The sequence below is a fragment of the Crinia signifera genome, chromosome 6 (assembly GCF_055691185.1).
Source record: "Crinia signifera chromosome 6, ASM5569118v1, whole genome shotgun sequence".
Lineage (NCBI taxonomy): Eukaryota > Metazoa > Chordata > Amphibia > Anura > Myobatrachidae > Crinia > Crinia signifera.
This window is the reverse complement of record NC_139222.1, coordinates 172,678,199-172,696,847: the sequence shown is the minus strand read 5'-3', so window position 1 is coordinate 172,696,847 and position 18,649 is coordinate 172,678,199. Positions and strand designations below refer to the sequence as shown.

Genomic DNA, 18,649 nt, shown 5'->3' with positions numbered 1-18,649 from the left:
GGCAGGCAGAGAGACTTCCATCGCCCTGCCTGCCGCCGTCCTCAGGCTCCCTGCGGCGTCCGCCGCAGGGGTTCACATTCGCCGTCAGGGGCAGCGAGCCCCTGCGACGGTAAATAGGGGGATAGCAGGGGGACAGCGAGGCTCCGGAACACGGCGACAGTGCAGCGAATCCTAAACAGGATTCGCTGCACGCCGTGAATAAGCTCATTGAATACTGCCCCAAGTGTAGACACGCCGCTCTCAACGGGACTACGCACCCGGCAGGGGATGCAGACAAATGACGTCACCCGCTGACCGGCCCCACACCGGCAGCATCCTGCGTCACAATGCACTGTCACCATGACTACCACCTAAACAACTATACCACCACTGTGATACACATTTCATACAGAGATTAATAAACTAATTGCAAACTAAACAATAACATACATGTAACATTAAAAATATACAGACAATCATGGACCAATATTTAAAAAACGGTTCTAATTAGCAGATCTAATTTATCAAAACCGGTATGACAGACTGTTCATTTAACCCGTGCGGGGACATAGTGCCTAAATGTCCCCGCACTGATGATCCAGCAGGCCTCACATCTTAATAGTTGAAGACCAATCTGGTAAACAGTAAACTTAGAACAGCATGTCAAAGTATGACGAATCTAGCACAATTGCTAGACCCCTCCTGCCAATTGCTGGTGGCTACTGGTGTCCTCTACCCCCAGATTGGTTGGGAGTTGTGTGGGGACTGGTGGTCTGACACATGCCAGTACTGGAGTATATGGTGCAGCATCATTATAGCTTCTTCTAGCTTCTATATTTTTCATGGGTAAACAATACTTTTAGATTAATTACATCCTCTAAGAGGTTCGATTTTTTTGGGTTGAGTATGGAGTGAAGTCAGCTTGAATACAAATAGTCAAAAAGTAAACCATTTTGGTACAGCTACATACTACAATGACATTGTGGTCAGTAATAAATGATAAGAGAACTTATGATAAATGATTTTATTAAGTCATAATTGTAAGTAATATTGTAATATGAATAAATATTGAAAGCCTAGGGAAAGACTTAAGCATATTACGGTTATGCTTATTACACTTGAGGATTATGTGATAGATGCTGTTATTATATGCTCTGGTCATAAAATGATCCTTTCGTAATAAAGCCAAGTCATAAATGCTCCCCATGAGTTACTTTTATGGGTTTGTGCTATTTGGAAGCTACATTATTGTTTTTGCTAAAACAGGCTGTAATAATTTTCAACATAGCGGAACCTACCACTTTCCTCCCAAGACATTAATGTAAGAGCAAAGATTAATTAAATCTGCATATTAAGAAATATTCCAGTCTCTCTTACTTTTTTAAGGCTGAAACTATCCTTTCCAGCTGTACTAAAAGAATAAAGGCCACCTTGCTTTGGTGAAGTCACCTGAAGGGACATGACAGGAGGAGGGAGACTCAAGAATCCCAATGTCGCTGGGAGCAGGGTAAGGACCGTTGTTTAGTAGGAGAAAGAATAAAATGTTCCTGTAAGAAGAGCAGGTAGATTATAAGGATATTTAGACAGTAAAATTAAATTAAAGTGATGTATAATTAAATTCCAATATCCTGGAGGGGTGGAACAGATGCTTTGCAGTGCTGTAATTTTGCAGCACCAAGCCTTCACAGTGGAACTGGGTGGGATCTGGGAAGATGATCTACTTGATCATTTAAAATGTATTAGTGAGTAATGAGTGCACCTGTGCAGCAGCTGGGTTGTCTGAAAAATGTGAACTGTTGGTAGCTCTCGAGGACTGGAGTTGGCTACCACTGAGCTAATCTATCTCTTATTCGTTGGACATTTTGTGGAAATTTACCACCACATACCAGAAGCTTAGGGGGAAATTTACTAATATGAATTCGTAAAAAATAGGTGTATTCTTAGGCAGAAATACACCTATTTTTTACACATTTGTATTTTCTGGATTTACTATCCCGAAAAGACAGCAATTCGTATTCCTAAAGATGGGACATTTGTATTTGTATTTACAAATACGAATGTCTACACCATCGATAGGATACGACAGGAATCAAAAGAATGGTGGTTCCTGATTTACTAAGCAGCCGTATTGATAATACGGCTGCTAATTGGCGTGAAACAGCCACGAAAATACGGCAGGAAAATACACCTTCATATCCCTGTCGTATTTGCTTTAAGCCTGCACAGATCAGTCAGATCCATGCAGGCTTTAGTGTAAAAAAATATTAAAATAAATATAAAAAAAAAAACGCATGGGGTCCCCCCCCACAGCTGCAACCAGCACCAGGCTGAAAGAGCCGGGGCCGGTAATAAAAAATCTGGGAACCCGACAAATAGGGGTTCCCCGATTTTTTTTTACAACCAGCCCCAGGCTCCAGGTCCAGGGCTGGTTCCCAAAATACGGGGGACAAAATGACTAGGGGTCCCCCGTATTTTAAGAACCAGCCCCAGGCCAAACCAGCCAGCAGGGTAATGTCACAGCCGGAGGGACACTTATTATATAAGGTCCCGCAGCCAAAACATCACCCTACTGACCAGTCAGCCTGGCCAGGGGCCCTGGGGGGATGGGGTCCCCCCCAATAAAGGGGTCCCCCCCTCCAGGACTTACCTGACCAGGCTGAAGCCTGGTGCTGTCCCCGGTGGCCCTGTGCGGTGGCCACTGGGCTGATTTCAGTGTAAAAAAATAGATGAAAAACTATTGTTTAAAACTGTGGAACTATGAGTCCGACTTTCTTGGCTCCTGATTTATGCATAGACTATATATTATATAATTTATTATGAGATTTAAAAAAAAATTACACTGACAGCGAGCGTTTGTGATTGGTTAGCGTTAGATAAGTACAAACCTATGGAAACCAATTCATAATATGTCACCTACAGTAAAATGGTTGGAGCCACTACACTTTAGGTGGCATTCTAGGAACTAGTCTCCAGTGATCCATCTAGCAGTAACCGATCACACTTCCTTTTGCATTCCTTATATCTTCTCTAAAGCGCTGTGGCCATTGAAATGCCAACATGCTGGTTACTCACAATACATCCTTCTTACTGCAATTTGCATAAGTTGAAATGTAATTGGTTAATAAGCTTAATAATAATGTGTATTCTTTTTTATTATTTTACTATACAATTGTGCGTTTATATATATATATATATATATATATATATATATATATATATATATATATATATATATATATATATATATATATATACAGGTCGAGTATCCCGTATCCGAATATCCGTTATCCAAATTATTCCGAAATACGGACTTTCCAGAAAGTGAAAAAAATTATTTTTTTTGCTAAAAACTCACTGGGGACATTTGTAACAGCATCACTGAGGACATGATATGTAACTGGCACTATATATGTGCAAGACAATGATTGCTTGGCATTCAAATTCAGTGCTGAGATAGTACACAAATTTTGTTTCACATTTTGAAACCTTGTTTTTTGAACAATTAAAATTTATTTGTGTGTATTTTATGTGGTAATAAAATATATTTGTGTGTATATTATGTGTTTATACAGCATAAATGCAAGATACTTCAAAATACATCATTGAAATATTAAAATATTCCGAAATACGGAATAATCCGTTATCCAAAATTCTCCTGGTCCCGAGCATTTTGGATAAGGGATACTCAACCTGTATATATATATATATATATATATATATATATATATATATATATATATATATATATATATATATATATATATATATATATATGCAGGGGGATGCCGGCACTCCAATCCTCTTTGCTAAAGGTGCCTGGTGCCCTCACCGTGCGGGCAGCAGGGCTGGACGCTGGATACAGGGTAGGGAATAGCGCGGCACTCAGGACGGCGTAAAAATAAGACAACCGTAGCCAAACTTGTAGTTGACGTTTCAGCCTTGCGGCTTTTAGTTTGGCTACGGTTGTCTTATTTTTACGCCGTCCTGAGTGCCGCGCTATTCCCTACCCTATATAAATATATATATATATATATATATATATATATATACAGGTTGAGTATCCTGTATCCGTACATCCATTATCCGAATTATTCCAAAAACCGTGGTTTTTGGAATCATTCAAATTATTATTATTATTTTTTACCCCCCTAACCCTCTTTTTATACTTACCAAGTCCCAGGGCGTCCACAGCAGGCCTCCGGCATCTTCTCCAGGGCCTCCAGCGGTCCCAGGAATGCATTGCGCGAGTGTGCGCGCGCGCCGGTGACGTCACCGGTGCGGGCGTACACCCGCGCAATGCATTCCTGGGACCGCTGGAGACCCGGAGAAGGTGCCGGAGGCCTGCTGTGGATGCCCGGGGACTGCGTGGACGCCGAGGGACCACCGGACACCATCGGGGGACAGGTAAGTAAGCCTAAAAAAAAAATATTCTAAAAACCGAAAAATTCCCCTATCCGAAATGCTTGTGGTCCCGAGCATTTCAGATAGGGGATACTCAACCTGTGTGTATATATATATATATATATATATATATATATATATATATATATATATATATATCCACAATTAGTAAATATAGAAATCTATCGTATATATAAGAAAAAGAGAAGGTACAAGCAAAAATATTAAGTTAACTGCTGCTCACGGGCCTGTAATTACATTTCTCCATTCACTTTAACCAGCTCTTATTTTTATTTGCACCTAGTCTCCAGCAATCCATATTGCATCCCTTCTGGATTGCTGTGTACAACAGAGTTTGTTTCCTGAACCACTAATTATCTCTTCCTTTGTCTCTGTTCTGTGAAACCCTGTTCCTTACCATGGCTTACTCTGATTGTCTTTGTTGAAATCACTTCAAAATGATTCCTAGCATGGTAGACTGGCAACTAGCCAGTAAGCACCGCCTGCTACATGTGGGTAACTTTACTAAGATGGGAGTTTTATTGAAGATGGGATGTTGCCCATAGCAACCAATCAGATTTTACTTTTGTTTTATGTAGCACCTTCTAGAAGATAATAGATAGAATCTGATTGGTTGCGATGGGCAACATCTCATCTTTGATAGAACTCCCATCTTCTCTTATCTAAATGTACCCACATGTAGCAAGTGACGCTTACTGACTAGTTTCTAGTCTACCATGCTAGGAATCATTTTGTGGAAATCCATGATGAAAACCACTGGTAAATTAGATTACTCTCACCTGCTGTTGGTTATGTATATCTTACATGGTAGTCTGAATCAACATATATGAACATAAATCACAACCGGCAAAGGGTATCTTGGCCCCCATACAGATGGGGCAGGCCTTATGCTTGCTGGCGAATCGCCAGCAGCATGCCGCTGGCGATCCGCCAGCAGCACGGCGCGCCATCTGACTGAGACGCGCGTGCGTCCCCCACGCACGTGCGTCTCAGTATCCGGGCGGCCGGCGGGCGAGGCGGACGCAATACTGTCCGCCTCCCGCTCGAGGGGGGCTGGGGGGACCCGAAGCGGCTGTGGGGGGGTGCGGGCGCCCGGTGTGGGCACCGGGCGCCCGTCGGACGAGGACGGCAGCACCGTCGGAAGGGGACGCGCGCACACCTCGTGCGCGCGCGTCCCCTTCCGACACACAGATGGCGCCGGAGCAGGGAATGGTGAATGGTGTCGCCATCGCCATCCCCTGGAAAGATGAGCCCGGCGCCATCTGTACATTACTATTATAATGCTGCAATTTCCCAATCCCACAGTGGCCGGTTTAGGGAATTGAGGAAATTAAACATGTTTAATAATCTCGATTCTCAGAACCCTACCAAAAAAAACGGCCAGGATCTGCAAATCATTAATTTTTTTAATTAAAAATTTCCCAGATTCCCAACGGAATTGGTGGTAGTTGACTGATCCAACTGGTCAGATCTGTGAATCAGGGGAAATAGACTTAAGTACAGTATCAGGGTCATAATGCATAGGTTCCCAAATGCGGTCCTCAAGGCACCCCAACGGTCAAGGTATTAAGTATATCCATGCTTGGCCTCAGGTGACTTCATTAGTAACTCAGTCAGTCTGATTTAACCATCTGTGCTGAGCCATGGATATACCTAAAACCTAGACCGTTGGGGTGCCTTGAGGACCGCATTTGGGAACCTCTGCCATAATGTCAAAGAGATGTACAGTAGCTTCAGTAAACCAAATGCTGTGAGAAATCATTTTATGCATTTTGTGTATAGATATACAGTAGCCAGTCTTTGGCAAAGGTTGAAAATAGCAGTTAGTGATTTCTGACATCCTTATTTTAAGAATGCTTTCCAACAAAAACAAGTAAAATTGAAAAATGTTTTTGTGGACTGGAAATTTTAAAATACAGTAGAAAAAATGTACGGATTGACATCCCCTATCGTAATGAGGATCGTAACATTTCCGGTATTAGCAACAATATTTTAGGAAACACAGACACGTCTGTCTCTAGTGAGCACTATTAAACTCTTACATAAATGAAGTAAACTCTATCAAGCGCAAATAATTTGCAGCTGACAAGCAAGAACAATGAGATGCATTTTACAACAAAGTCCATCCCGCTATATTGTTTATGCACTGAAGTGTGTAGCAGTTAAAAAAAAAATATTCAGAAAATAATGGAACTTGAATGCTCAGCAAATTTCTGCATTATAGCAAAAATCCTAAATATATTTATTCATGAAATATTAATAAAATACATGAAGGTTTACAGTGGTTGGTTTTCTATTATAGCAAAAGACAAAATCTTGCAACATATACATTTATAGATAACATATGTGATTGTTTTATTTAAAGCCGGTTTATTTTTTGCATTGTCTTGCAATGGATCACTGAATAAAGCTGAATACAGTATCTCACACTTAAAGCAGAACGATCACTAAAAGACAAAGGGCAGATTAATCAATGGGAGAAGATCCCTAAATCTTGCAAAAATGACATTTCGGCCTAAAATACATTTCTCGTATAAAACAATTTCCAAACTGCAGCAGCACACCTGTGGCTGGTACTTTATCACTTGCCAATCAGGTCCTAAGTGTTCATTTTCAAACCCAGTCTGTAACATGATAGTTGGGACCTGATTGGCCAGTGATAAAGGGCATTATTCTAGTTCACTCTTTCTGACAAAATCCTTCTTAGATGGACAAAACCATGTGCACTGCAGGTGGGGCAGATGTTACTTGTGCAGAGAGGTGAGGGGGTTAGACGGCGAGGATGGCTTTGAAGGGGCAATGAATCTGCAATGGAGGGACAATCAGAGTTGTGTGGAGGGAGAAATTAGACAGCTATGGTGGAGTCAGTTAATTATAAAGGGCTATGAGAGCTATATATCTAATGCTCTGTCAGAAAATTATGCTGAAAGTGCATTAGAGGCATGATTGACACCTTACAGTACAACTAGTGTTGCAAGTATGATGGTATAGGGTGGTACGGCTTTCCATAAAGAAATCTGTTGCCGATATCCATACCACCAGTCCAAGCGCCAGTGCCGCAGGGGTGCAGAGTCAATGCCCTTATGGACAGAGACTCTATGCCCCTCCAAATTTACTGCCTATTGGAACTAGCATCTGCCAGGGGAGAGCAGCATGTCCAGCACTACCCGGAAGTGCCAGATTCCAAAAGCAATGGCGATTTAGTATGCGGTTACCCCAAGGCAATGAGCATATAAACATTGTGCAACCACCATGAAACACATGGCAAGGAGCATGAAACACCTGGCAAGGGGCATTTAACCCTTGACAATGAGCATAAAACAGTGATAAGAAGTGCATGTAACTGAAAGTTTGCGCTTTAGCGGCTTTGAGTGATCAGGGGACCCAAAGGACTGACACTTGCAGTCCTGAGCAGAAATGGAAAGGTATGGTTATGAGTCACCTGAAAGTTCAAAGCGCTATAATAAACAAAAAAATAAAGTGAATGTGACAAAAAAAGTTCTAGAAATGGAGAAGGGTACTTTCCCTTTTAAGTATCCATATCCCCCAGGGCATAAATGTGTCCAAAAAGCTTTAAGGAAATGGGCAAAGTTCAAACAGTCCCGTATCCAGTTGATATTCCCGATGGGGGGAGATAAGAGATAACAGTATGTCAAAAATAAAGTCACACTGGTGATCCTGTTGTTATTATATCTTGCTCTTTAGCTGTACATCAAATTGCGTACCCCACTCACACGTAAAGGATGTAATTAAAACATATAAAGGTTTATTTTCTGTATGGTAGTTTTAAAGACTTTACAGGGGCGTACCTCTACTCACATGCATACAAGATGTTACAGGCTTATAAAGGTATCTTTTTAGGTATCAGGACACACACAGATGGCGTACCACACTCACGGTGTCAGAAGCAGGAACCAAACTCATCTGGGTATCTTTGCTCTTAAATTTCTTGTATCTTTTAATCCTCAGATGTGGGGTACATTAGAAAACCCCCCAAAAAAGAGAGTAGGTGTATATAGGGCTAAAAATTTCCAACAAAGGTTACAAAAATGGACAATATAAAACACTTCTAAAAAACATAAGTTTTAAAAAAAGCAGGCTGAGCCCCAGAAACCAGGAGGCAACAAAAGAAACTACAGCACACTCACTATAATAGATGGTAAGGTCCGGACAAAGTGAATGGTGTTAGAGTCCAAAAGTTACCTCCGTGGTTCTGGTGGGCTTCAGGATGCAAGAAAAAAACAACAAGGTATGTAAGTGTAAGATATTTAATTACACTCAGACTATACAAATCTTTATTATTGTAACTCTTTAGGCATAAAGTTAATTAAAGCTAATGATCTATGTTTTACCATTATCATGTACAATTTATATCACAGGATGGAGAACTCCCCATAATCCTTTGCACCCTTTAATAATAGTTGATTCTACAATAATTGAAAGATGTTACTTCTTTTCATAATCTTTATTTCGTTATCTTTATTTAATATCTGGGTGATGCATCAGGGAGAGAAAAACAAGTCTTTAAATCTCTGGGAGTTTTGCCAGGCAAAATAGCTTTCACAGGAGTTTTTCTCCCTGTATTACTGTACCACTCCCACACAGACCAGGACGACTTCATTATTATTTACATGATATATATAGATCTCTCTATCTCTATCTATCTATCTATCTATCTATCTATCTATCTATCTATCTATATATATATATATATATATATATATATATATATGCAACACAAGAAAAAGAGGAGCGCACAGGTGAGCAAGATTTGAAACAGCGTTTACTGAAAAAAGTGCAGGCTCACATACATGGAAGAAAACAGCAGTCAGCATATGCGGTAGTCACCGTCAGCACACCATCAGATAGCACGGACACCAGAGGACATCCAGACGACCGGCAAGATGGACACAGAGGCGGCGGCGGCGTTCTCCACACACGGACTCGAGACGGACAGGTAACACAAGAATCAGGATCTGATACGTCGGGTGACCACGCACCAACGCGTTTCGTCACTGATGACTTCGTCAGGAGGCGTGTCTGAGGTAAGTATGGTAGGGGTTTTTATCTACGCCGGCTCAATCAATACAATTAGTAAACGGCCGATACCAATTTAAACATGATATCCATTCAAAGAAGAGAGACACAGTAAAAAATACTTCAAATTAACAGTATCCAAACCGGCAGCAAAAACAAATATACGCCCCGGTTGGAGTTACATACAATTCATTGGACAATTACAATATTTAATAATACAATATCAGAAAAAATATATATAAATATACAAAAATACGAAAATATATATAAAGACCATTAAAATACATATAATTGATGTTAAAAAGAGTATGTATATATATATATACACAAATAAATGCATATATATACTCTTTTTAACATCAATTATATGTATTTTAATGGTCTTTATATATATTTTCGTATTTTTGTATATTTATATATATTTTTTCTGATATTGTATTATTAAATATTGTAATTGTCCAATGAATTGTATGTAACTCCAACCGGGGCGTATATTTGTTTTTGCTGCCGGTTTGGATACTGTTAATTTGAAGCATTTTTTACTGTGTCTCTCTTCTTTGAATGGATATCATGTTTAAATTGGTATCGGCCGTTTACTAATTGTATTGATTGAGCCGGCGTAGATAAAAACCCCTACCATACTTACCTCAGACACGCCTCCTGACGAAGTCATCAGTGACGAAACGCGTTGGTGCGTGGTCACCCGACGTATCAGATCCTGATTCTTGTGTTACCTGTCCGTCTCGAGTCCGTGTGTGGAGAACGCCGCCGCCGCCTCTGTGTCCATCTTGCCGGTCGTCTGGATGTCCTCTGGTGTCCGTGCTATCTGATGGTGTGCTGACGGTGACTACCGCATATGCTGACTGCTGTTTTCTTCCATGTATGTGAGCCTGCACTTTTTTCAGTAAACGCTGTTTCAAATCTTGCTCACCTGTGCGCTCCTCTTTTTCTTGTGTTGCATGTGTTCAAATTGAGGCCGTGACAAAGCCTTCAAGAGTGAGCTGCACTACTAATTGAAGACAGGTTCCGCAATTATAAGTATCACTTTGCGCATTTCCTATTGTGTTTGTATATATATATATATATATATATATATATATATATATATATATATATATATATATATATATATATATATAGATACAGAAGTACCAACACACTCGCCATTCCTAAGAATGGGGTGCAAACAGCACCCACTTCCCAGGATGGGGTGCATAGGCCTGTGACCACACACTCTAGTAAATACAAACACAGGGGGTCCCCAGAGTGCTGGGCCCCCTGTGTTTGTATATATATATATATATATATATATATATATATACATATATACATATATATGTAGGCTTGCATGAATTTAGGCGGCACTCTCGTATTTCAGTAATGCAAAACAAACTTATTTATTGTGACTCCTGCTATTACTGTTATTGCAACTTTAATTATAAAGCTTCTTTTGCCATTTGGATTTGAAAATTGGTCTGGTGCTGGTTCTTCCAAACTTGCCCACCTAGGTTTACTTGGATGTGGAAATACAAATATAAAACTGTGCAAGGACACCCTAAAATCTGAAGTGTTGTGCGGCTGCCCGGATCTTTATATATATATATATATATATATATATATATATATATATATATATATATATATATATATATATATGTGTGTGTATATCAAACAACTCATGCAACAAGCCAAATCCATCTGGACAATAATCACACAAGATCCAACATTACCAGCCTTGAGGGATGTAAATCTTCTACCTTCCTATCGCAGAAGTAAAAATATCAAGGACATAGTTGTACATAATGATGTGACCAATATGGCAATACAAAAACCCATCCATTTCCTTACCCGCAAACCAGGCAACTATCGATGCACAGGATGCATAACATGTAGCGCAATGGAAACTGGAGACAATTTCTTTCATCCCGACACAGGGAAAGCATTTAACATCAAATATCCATTGACTTGCTCAAGCAGATTTATTGTATATCTCATTAAATGTCCGTGTGGCCTGCGATATATAGGCAAAACAACAAGGCAAATGAAAGAAAGATTTGCCCTACACAAATCGCACATTCGAGCAGCATTGGAAGGAAAATCGGCCAACCAATCTGTGGCTCGACACTGGAGGGATGCGCATCATAGCATCTCCAGCATCAAGTTTCAAATGATCGACCATGTCCCAAATAACAACAGAGGAGGAGATCGAGGACGGACTTTGTTACAAAGAGAAACATTTTGGATATTTTCCCTACAAACTGTACACCCCAAGAGACTGAATGAGATCTTAAAATATTCAGTGTTTGGTACTTGTTTCCTAGCACGGCGCCCATCGCATCGCAGACCATAAGGCATATGATGGTATGCGATGCGATGCGATGTTACGCGATGGCAGCCGATGTTATACAATTTTAAATTGTATACCATCGCATTGTATGCCATTGTATGCCATATAAAGCTATTAACCATACTGCACCAGCATATATCTCTGCACTTATCACACAATATCTCCCATCTCGACCACTCCGCTCTGCACAAGATTTGCGTCTCTCATCTGAGCGGATCACTAGCTCCCATTCACTATTACAGGACTTTCATCGGGCTGCTCCCATCCTATGGAATGCCCTTCCATGCACAATTAGACTCTCCGCTAGCCTCCAAACTTTCAAGCGTTCCCTGAAAACTCACCTCTTCAGGCAAGCCTATCATATTTAAGTTCTACACGCATAACCCTCTGCGGCACTTATGTATTATATAGCTTCCCTTCTGGACTTGTAACTTGTTGGGACTGCTATGCTATTACTGATGCCTGTCCTTGTGTTTCCCTCCTATATACCTAATAGATTGTAAGCTTGCAGCAGGGCCCTCTAACCACCAAGTCTGTCTGTTACCCAGTTTGTTTTATCACTGTCTACTATTGTAAAGCGCAACGGAATCTGCTGCGCTATATAAGAAACTGCAAATAAATAAATAAATAATAAATATATGATTTAAAATTGTATAAGCACCCTAATGGGTGTTTTCAATGTTAAATGTGCCCGTAATGGGTGCTTAGTATGTTAAAAGCACCCCCAACGCCACCCCCACTATCAACGCCAACCCGAAGCATGGCAAGCGCAGCGGTACGAGTCCTCCGACCTTTTGATACCCCCACTATCCTTGTCGGCGTGGAGTTGATCCTGAATCGCGGCGAGCGGACGCGGAATACATGTAAAGTAATAAGCGTCTCCTCGCGGGGATCGCTGCGCTTGCCATGCTTCGGGCACGGTGGCTCGCTGCACTCGCCACATTATATAATATCAACTCCACGCCGACGTGGATAGTGGGGGTATGAAAAGGTCGGGTTGGCGATAGTGGGTGTGGCTGCGCTCGCCACATTCCGGGTTGGCGTTAATAGTGGGGGTGGCGTGGGGGTGCATTTAACATTGTAAGCACCCATAAGGGTGCTTATACAATTACAAATCGTATAGGGGCTTATACAATTTTAAATCGCATCGGGTACATGGCATGCGATGCGATTCGATGTCGTACGACTAATATTGTGGGCGCCGTGCTAGGAAACAAGTACCCAGAGTTCTTATGAAATTATTTTTTATGCAGCATTTGCCATAGTTTTGATCTTTTGATATTGTCTCCTTACGCTAAAGTCCATTCATATTGTTAGCATACATTCCGCAACATTCATTTTTCTGTGCCTTTTTTGCAGGACTGTAGCACTCGCGACTTTAGCACATGTGGCTTATTCTTTGTTTTTTATTGTTTCACACCGCGTTTTCCATTGAGCCCTACTATCAGACTGCCCCGGTAAGGAGGTCCGACTGTCAGGACCAAGCCAGCATGTGGATACAGGTATTTATCCCCAAGTCCGGGCGACACGCACTGTGTTATAGTACACAACACGGGTTACCGTAGTAATCAGGGAAACACTCTGTAACCGCGCCCCTTGTGGAGTACCCGGATCGTCACTGCAGGCGCTGCCCTATGACATCCCCGGACCCCGAACGGGCTGCGCGGCTGGTGGAGGGCGCACATTAATATAAGTTTTATGTGATTGTTATGTCTATATATATTTGTCTTGTAACAGTTTTTCAGGTCTTCATAAAAGCAGGGGTGGCCAACCTGTGGCTCTCGAGCCGCATGCGGCTCTCCCTCTGTTAAAGTGCGGCTCCTGCTCCCACTGCTGCCCGCCGCCCACCGTCTGTCCCCGTCCCCTTCCCCATCACCCTCTGCCGGTTCCTCAAATCCCTTCTCCTTCTGAGGGGAGGAGAGCGTGCATCACTTATCTCTCCTACCTCTCACTGTGCATCCTTGTGACTGGGTCATCTGCCAATCACAGCTTGCGGGCCGGCAGCCAATCATGAGCCGGCCCGCGAGCTTTGATTGGTGGACGGCCCAGTCACAGGGAAGTGAGGGGGGGGAGACGCGCGGTGTGCTGTGCTCTCCTCTCGGTGACATGACAGGACTGCAGGGGGACACCAGACTGTCCTCTCCACGCAGCAGCAGCAACAACAACGGTGAGTGCTGCTGCTGGGAAATTAGCACTGTGGGGGCATAGCAGATTGTAGCACTATGGGGGCATAGCAGATTGTGGCACTGTGGGGACATAGCAGATTGTGGCACTGTGGGGACATAGCAGTTTGAGGCACTGTGGGGGCAAACCAGCTTTTTGGCACTGTGGGGGCATACCAGCTTTTTTGGCACTGTGGGGGCATACCAGCTTTTTTGGCACTGCGGGGGCATACCAGCTTTTTGGCACTGTGGGGGCATACCAGCTTTTTGGCACCGTGGGGGGCATACCTGGCACCGTGGGAGCAAATGTGTATCTAGCACTATTGGGGGCATATGTATATATGGCACTGCACTATTGGAGGTATATGTGTCACACCCACCCAAGGGGTCCAAATAGACCATGCCCCTTTTTTGGCACGCGCGGCGAAGGCGCGCGCATGTTGTTGGCTCTTTAGCTTGACTACAGATATTTTTCAGCTCTTTACCTCTGACCGGTTGGCCACCCCTGATAAAAGGGTTAAACACCCTGAAACGTTGGCTATCAGTTCACTGTCGTGCTGTTGCTTTATTTGATACACTCTGAGTGACATTCATTCTGGTTCTGTGCATTATTTCATCTGGATGAGCACTGGAGGAAAGTTGATATTTTGCTGGAGAGTGCCGGGCGTTTGGGACACATATATATATATGATTTGTGTGTTTGTTGCTCAAGATAAGAACAAATCTGCTCCCTGGATATAGTTTTATTATAGCTCTCTAAGATATTATTATTGTTTTCAGTGAATGAAAACAATATAATGGATATTCATTAGCATCTAAAGCAATGACAATATGTGCTCGATTAAATTATCACATAGTTCAGCAGAAATCTCCATATTGTCCAAAATATTATTGGGCAATATCATCACTCCTGTCTGAAAATGGAGACTGTTATCACAACCGTTCAGTCTCTTACCAGTTGCCAAAGGCCTCTCTTGGTCCAGCTTTTCCAAACATTGTTGTTTGTATTGAGCCCACTTCTTCAGCATGTCCTCCAGCACAGTCCCACTGACCTAGAGGATGACAGGAGGTTTACACTGAATTAATGAGCAAGTTCTTACAGAAGACAAACCAAACTGCATGTTCTGAGTGTGGAAGTCATTTACTAAGTTTGCTACTGTTATTCAGCTTGGAGCATGAGAACTGAAAGACGACACAAGAAAAGGTGGTTACGTGCTAGACAGCCACACAGTCTAAACTTTCAGCCCTGATCCAAACAAAGCATTACGTTGCTTTATTCCGAAGAAATATTAATAATTAAAAATAATATTTAGAATCACTTATGAACTTTACAATTTAGGGGAATGCGGTGTGCTTTACAATGCTTGTTCACTCCGCTACCTTGGCAATTTGGTGCCCTAGCTAAACAGTGCGAACATCAGTTTAAAGTTTCTACTAATGCGTAAGCAGCGGTAATCCATTTTGTTTCGCTTTCAACCCTCATTACTTTTTTTCATTAAAGCATACTTGGCTACACTCCCAGGAAGGCCGGGAGGCCCCTAAACATTGGCTCCCGGCCCCCAAGAAAAGTGGGGGAGGTTTAGGGAACCAAATGACGCAATTCATGCTGAGAGGCACAGATAAGTTGTGCTGGCCCTGAGCCTATGTTAGGTGCGTGGCGAGAACTATTCATAAGCTGCCCACACATGGATACATTTTTTAAATGATATGGCCATTTTGGAATGACCTATGACATCAGCGCAGCTAACTGAGTCAATCAGTCAGGGCCCATGTGTAGTCATGATAAATGATGTGCTAATGATTGTTAAATGACCCATCTAGTCCTTTGAGTTTTTATACAATCATTTGAATGCATAACACTGTTTGGCCAGGAGCATTCTGAATTTCAAGGGAAATTGGGTGACAGATTGGATTGTTCTTAAAATTGTGCCATGTGTGGGCACCTTTAGACTTGTGAGTACGAGTATGGAACAGGGCTGGATATTACACATTTGCCAACTCTCCTCTGTCTCCAAGGACAGTAGGTGACGTTCCCACATCTCATTGGCTTCCTAGAGAAATGAGAGGGATAGATGAGGGTGCAATGATGCGATGTTCAGGGAATAGTATTATCGTGGCTGCAAACCCTCTTTATAAAGTGCTCCTGTGGTAATTATTTGTATCTCCCTTCTGGGAACTGTCCCTTGCATGCAACCACCATTTGTAAACCATAACAGCAGTAAGCCAATGAAGTTGTGCTTGTACAGTATGTATACACAGTGGAGATAAAGAGGAGAGACACTGCACCAAATAATGATGTGAGAGTAGAAAGTGTAGGCTGCATATATAGAGATGGAGTGACAATTCTAATCGGTAAGTGTCAGCTCTGAAGAAAAATTGTGTATGCCATTGCTGTAGAGAATTGAGTCATCTTGACTGTCATATTGGGGGTCTAAAAGCCCCCTCTAAGCCTGGAAGGCCTTACCGGAAAGAACTCCTCATTCAAATAGGTTATTGCAAACAATCTTATTAAAAACACAGAGGTACTGTAAGCCAGAAGAACATATTAAAAAAAATCTATATTATAGTCAAAGGAGGAGTTAAAGATGCCTGACCATAGACTTGTGGAACAGTTCAACATATATTTACTAATGAAAGAGCAAAAACACGCCCCTGTGGCTCTGCTATGGTGTGCCCTGTGTAGTATGAGCTCTGTTACCTGATTTTAGAAGGCAGCTTTAAGTGAATCATTTACACCTTCTTGTATTATAGGTGTTTATTCAATAATAAACTACTGGGAAAAGAATCTGTCATTCAATGGTTTGGCACAAATCAATACAATAATACCATCCAGGAGACAGCTTAGGAAATGAAACCTTTTCCGAATGACTAAGAAGTCTAAACAATTACTTAGTGACAGCTTTCATCAACCACATTGCTGGTCCTGGGTTTAGAAATGACCCTGAACCATCCCTCTTCTGCCAAGTCCATTCCACTGTGCAACCAATGATTAATCGCCTGCTGCACTGTACTTTTTTCTTAGAATTAGAGGGGCTGATACAAAGTGAGATCTACAGTAGTTAGCGTGACACAAATTGTTAAGTTCTTACATCAAATTGCCTCAGCCGAGACAACAACATAGAATATCACCTATGCAAGCAATCCTGTCACAGATTAGGCATGTTTACAAAATGGAATATATTATAATTATTATTATTATTATTATTATCATTATCCTCATCATGTCTAGTATATTATATCATTTATTTAAGTAATGTGCCAAAATTTGGGGCCCTTAGTAAATAAGCCAAAAGGCCTCATCCCCGTTCCACAGCTAAATTAGTATTCATTGAGCCAGCCAGCGAAGATACCCGCCACACTGTGAATGGATGTTTTTCATAAACATCCATTCGCAGGGTAGCATGCGGGGCCGAAATTATTCAATGGTCGGCAACCATCAAATGATTTTACCCTCTTTGCAAATCTAAGTCAGTCTCAGCTTGTGTCCAGTCCAGGAACTGGGCGGGCAGCTGACGTCCTGTGACATCAGCCGCCCAACTCCGGCAGGCAGGTGTCCACCTGCGTTCGCATGGGGACGCCCAGTGTTTTGTATGGGTATGCACAGGAAATGCATGGTAGCATTCTCCAACACGCCCCCCCCCCCCCCTATGCGAACACGTGGGGGAACAAACAGATTAGAATCAGACGGTAAGGGCAGGCTACGGGAGGATTCCTTGCACCATATTGGAGAGGGTGGAGTATGGGAGGATGCCCTGCATCATAGTGGAGAGGGTGGGGTATGGGAGGATGCCCTGCATCATAGTGGAGAGGGCAGGGTATGGGAGGATGCCCTGCATCATAGTGAAAAGGGCAAGGTATGGGTGGTTGCCCTGCATCATTAGCAAAGAGTGGCAGGGTATGGGAGGATGCCCTGCATCATTAGCAAATAGGACAGGGTATGGTAGGGTGCGCTGTATCATTAGTGAAGAGGACAGGGTATGGTAGGGTGCCCTGCATCATTAGTGAAGAGGACAAGGGATTGGTGAATGCCCTGCTTTATTAGCGAACAGGGCAGCTTCCACTTCCACATTTCTGTGTGGTGTTCTATTGTGTTCTTTAAACATAATTCTTAGTAAATCCATGAGTTGTATTCTTGTCTATATAATCTTGTACTTGTGAGTTGGTTGGGAGAGCTATTGACTTCTATTTGTGTGTTTGGGCACCTTTTCCTGTTGGAACCATGTTTCTACGCTACGTCTTTGTCTTTAGAAAACCTCTTGGTTGAAAAAACTGGGCAAACGCGCATAAAAATGTAATCAGGCCAGCCGGCAATTCTTTCCTGAATCTTTTGTCTAGAAGGAATTGCCAGCTGGCCCTTCTAAGCTTATATTGATTCCAGAATTCAGTCCAGGATGCCTGGTAATCACTGATGACAAATGCATACCATCTAGCCATTGAACAGTGGTCTGGTAAATATAGTTGCTTAAAGTTCTGTTTCAATCTTGGACATAATATTGACGCAAACACTGACTAACTAAACAAACTGCACCGATGGACAGTGCTTGAACAGCTAACCCAGACTGCTTGTATTACTGGGCTGCTTATATACTAATCATCAGTAAAGATTGGCTGTCTGCGTAGTACTAATGTACTTATCTTGATTAAATATTCAGCGGTTTTCAAAATTGGGACCCTTTTTTATTAACTCCACCCTCCTCAAAAA

General features: G+C 42.1%; 1 protein-coding gene across 2 annotated transcripts in view; it reads right to left on the bottom strand.

Moving 5' to 3' along the window:
* Positions 1 to 18,649, bottom strand: part of GLP2R (glucagon like peptide 2 receptor) — a 154,746-nt gene that overhangs the window by 77,271 nt on the left and 58,826 nt on the right. For both annotated transcript variants that reach the window (XM_083145525.1, XM_083145526.1), the window contains exon 2: positions 14,903 to 14,999. In XM_083145525.1, coding sequence (XP_083001651.1) covers positions 14,903 to 14,999 — 97 coding nt within the window. The remainder of the gene's footprint in view (positions 1 to 14,902; positions 15,000 to 18,649) is intronic.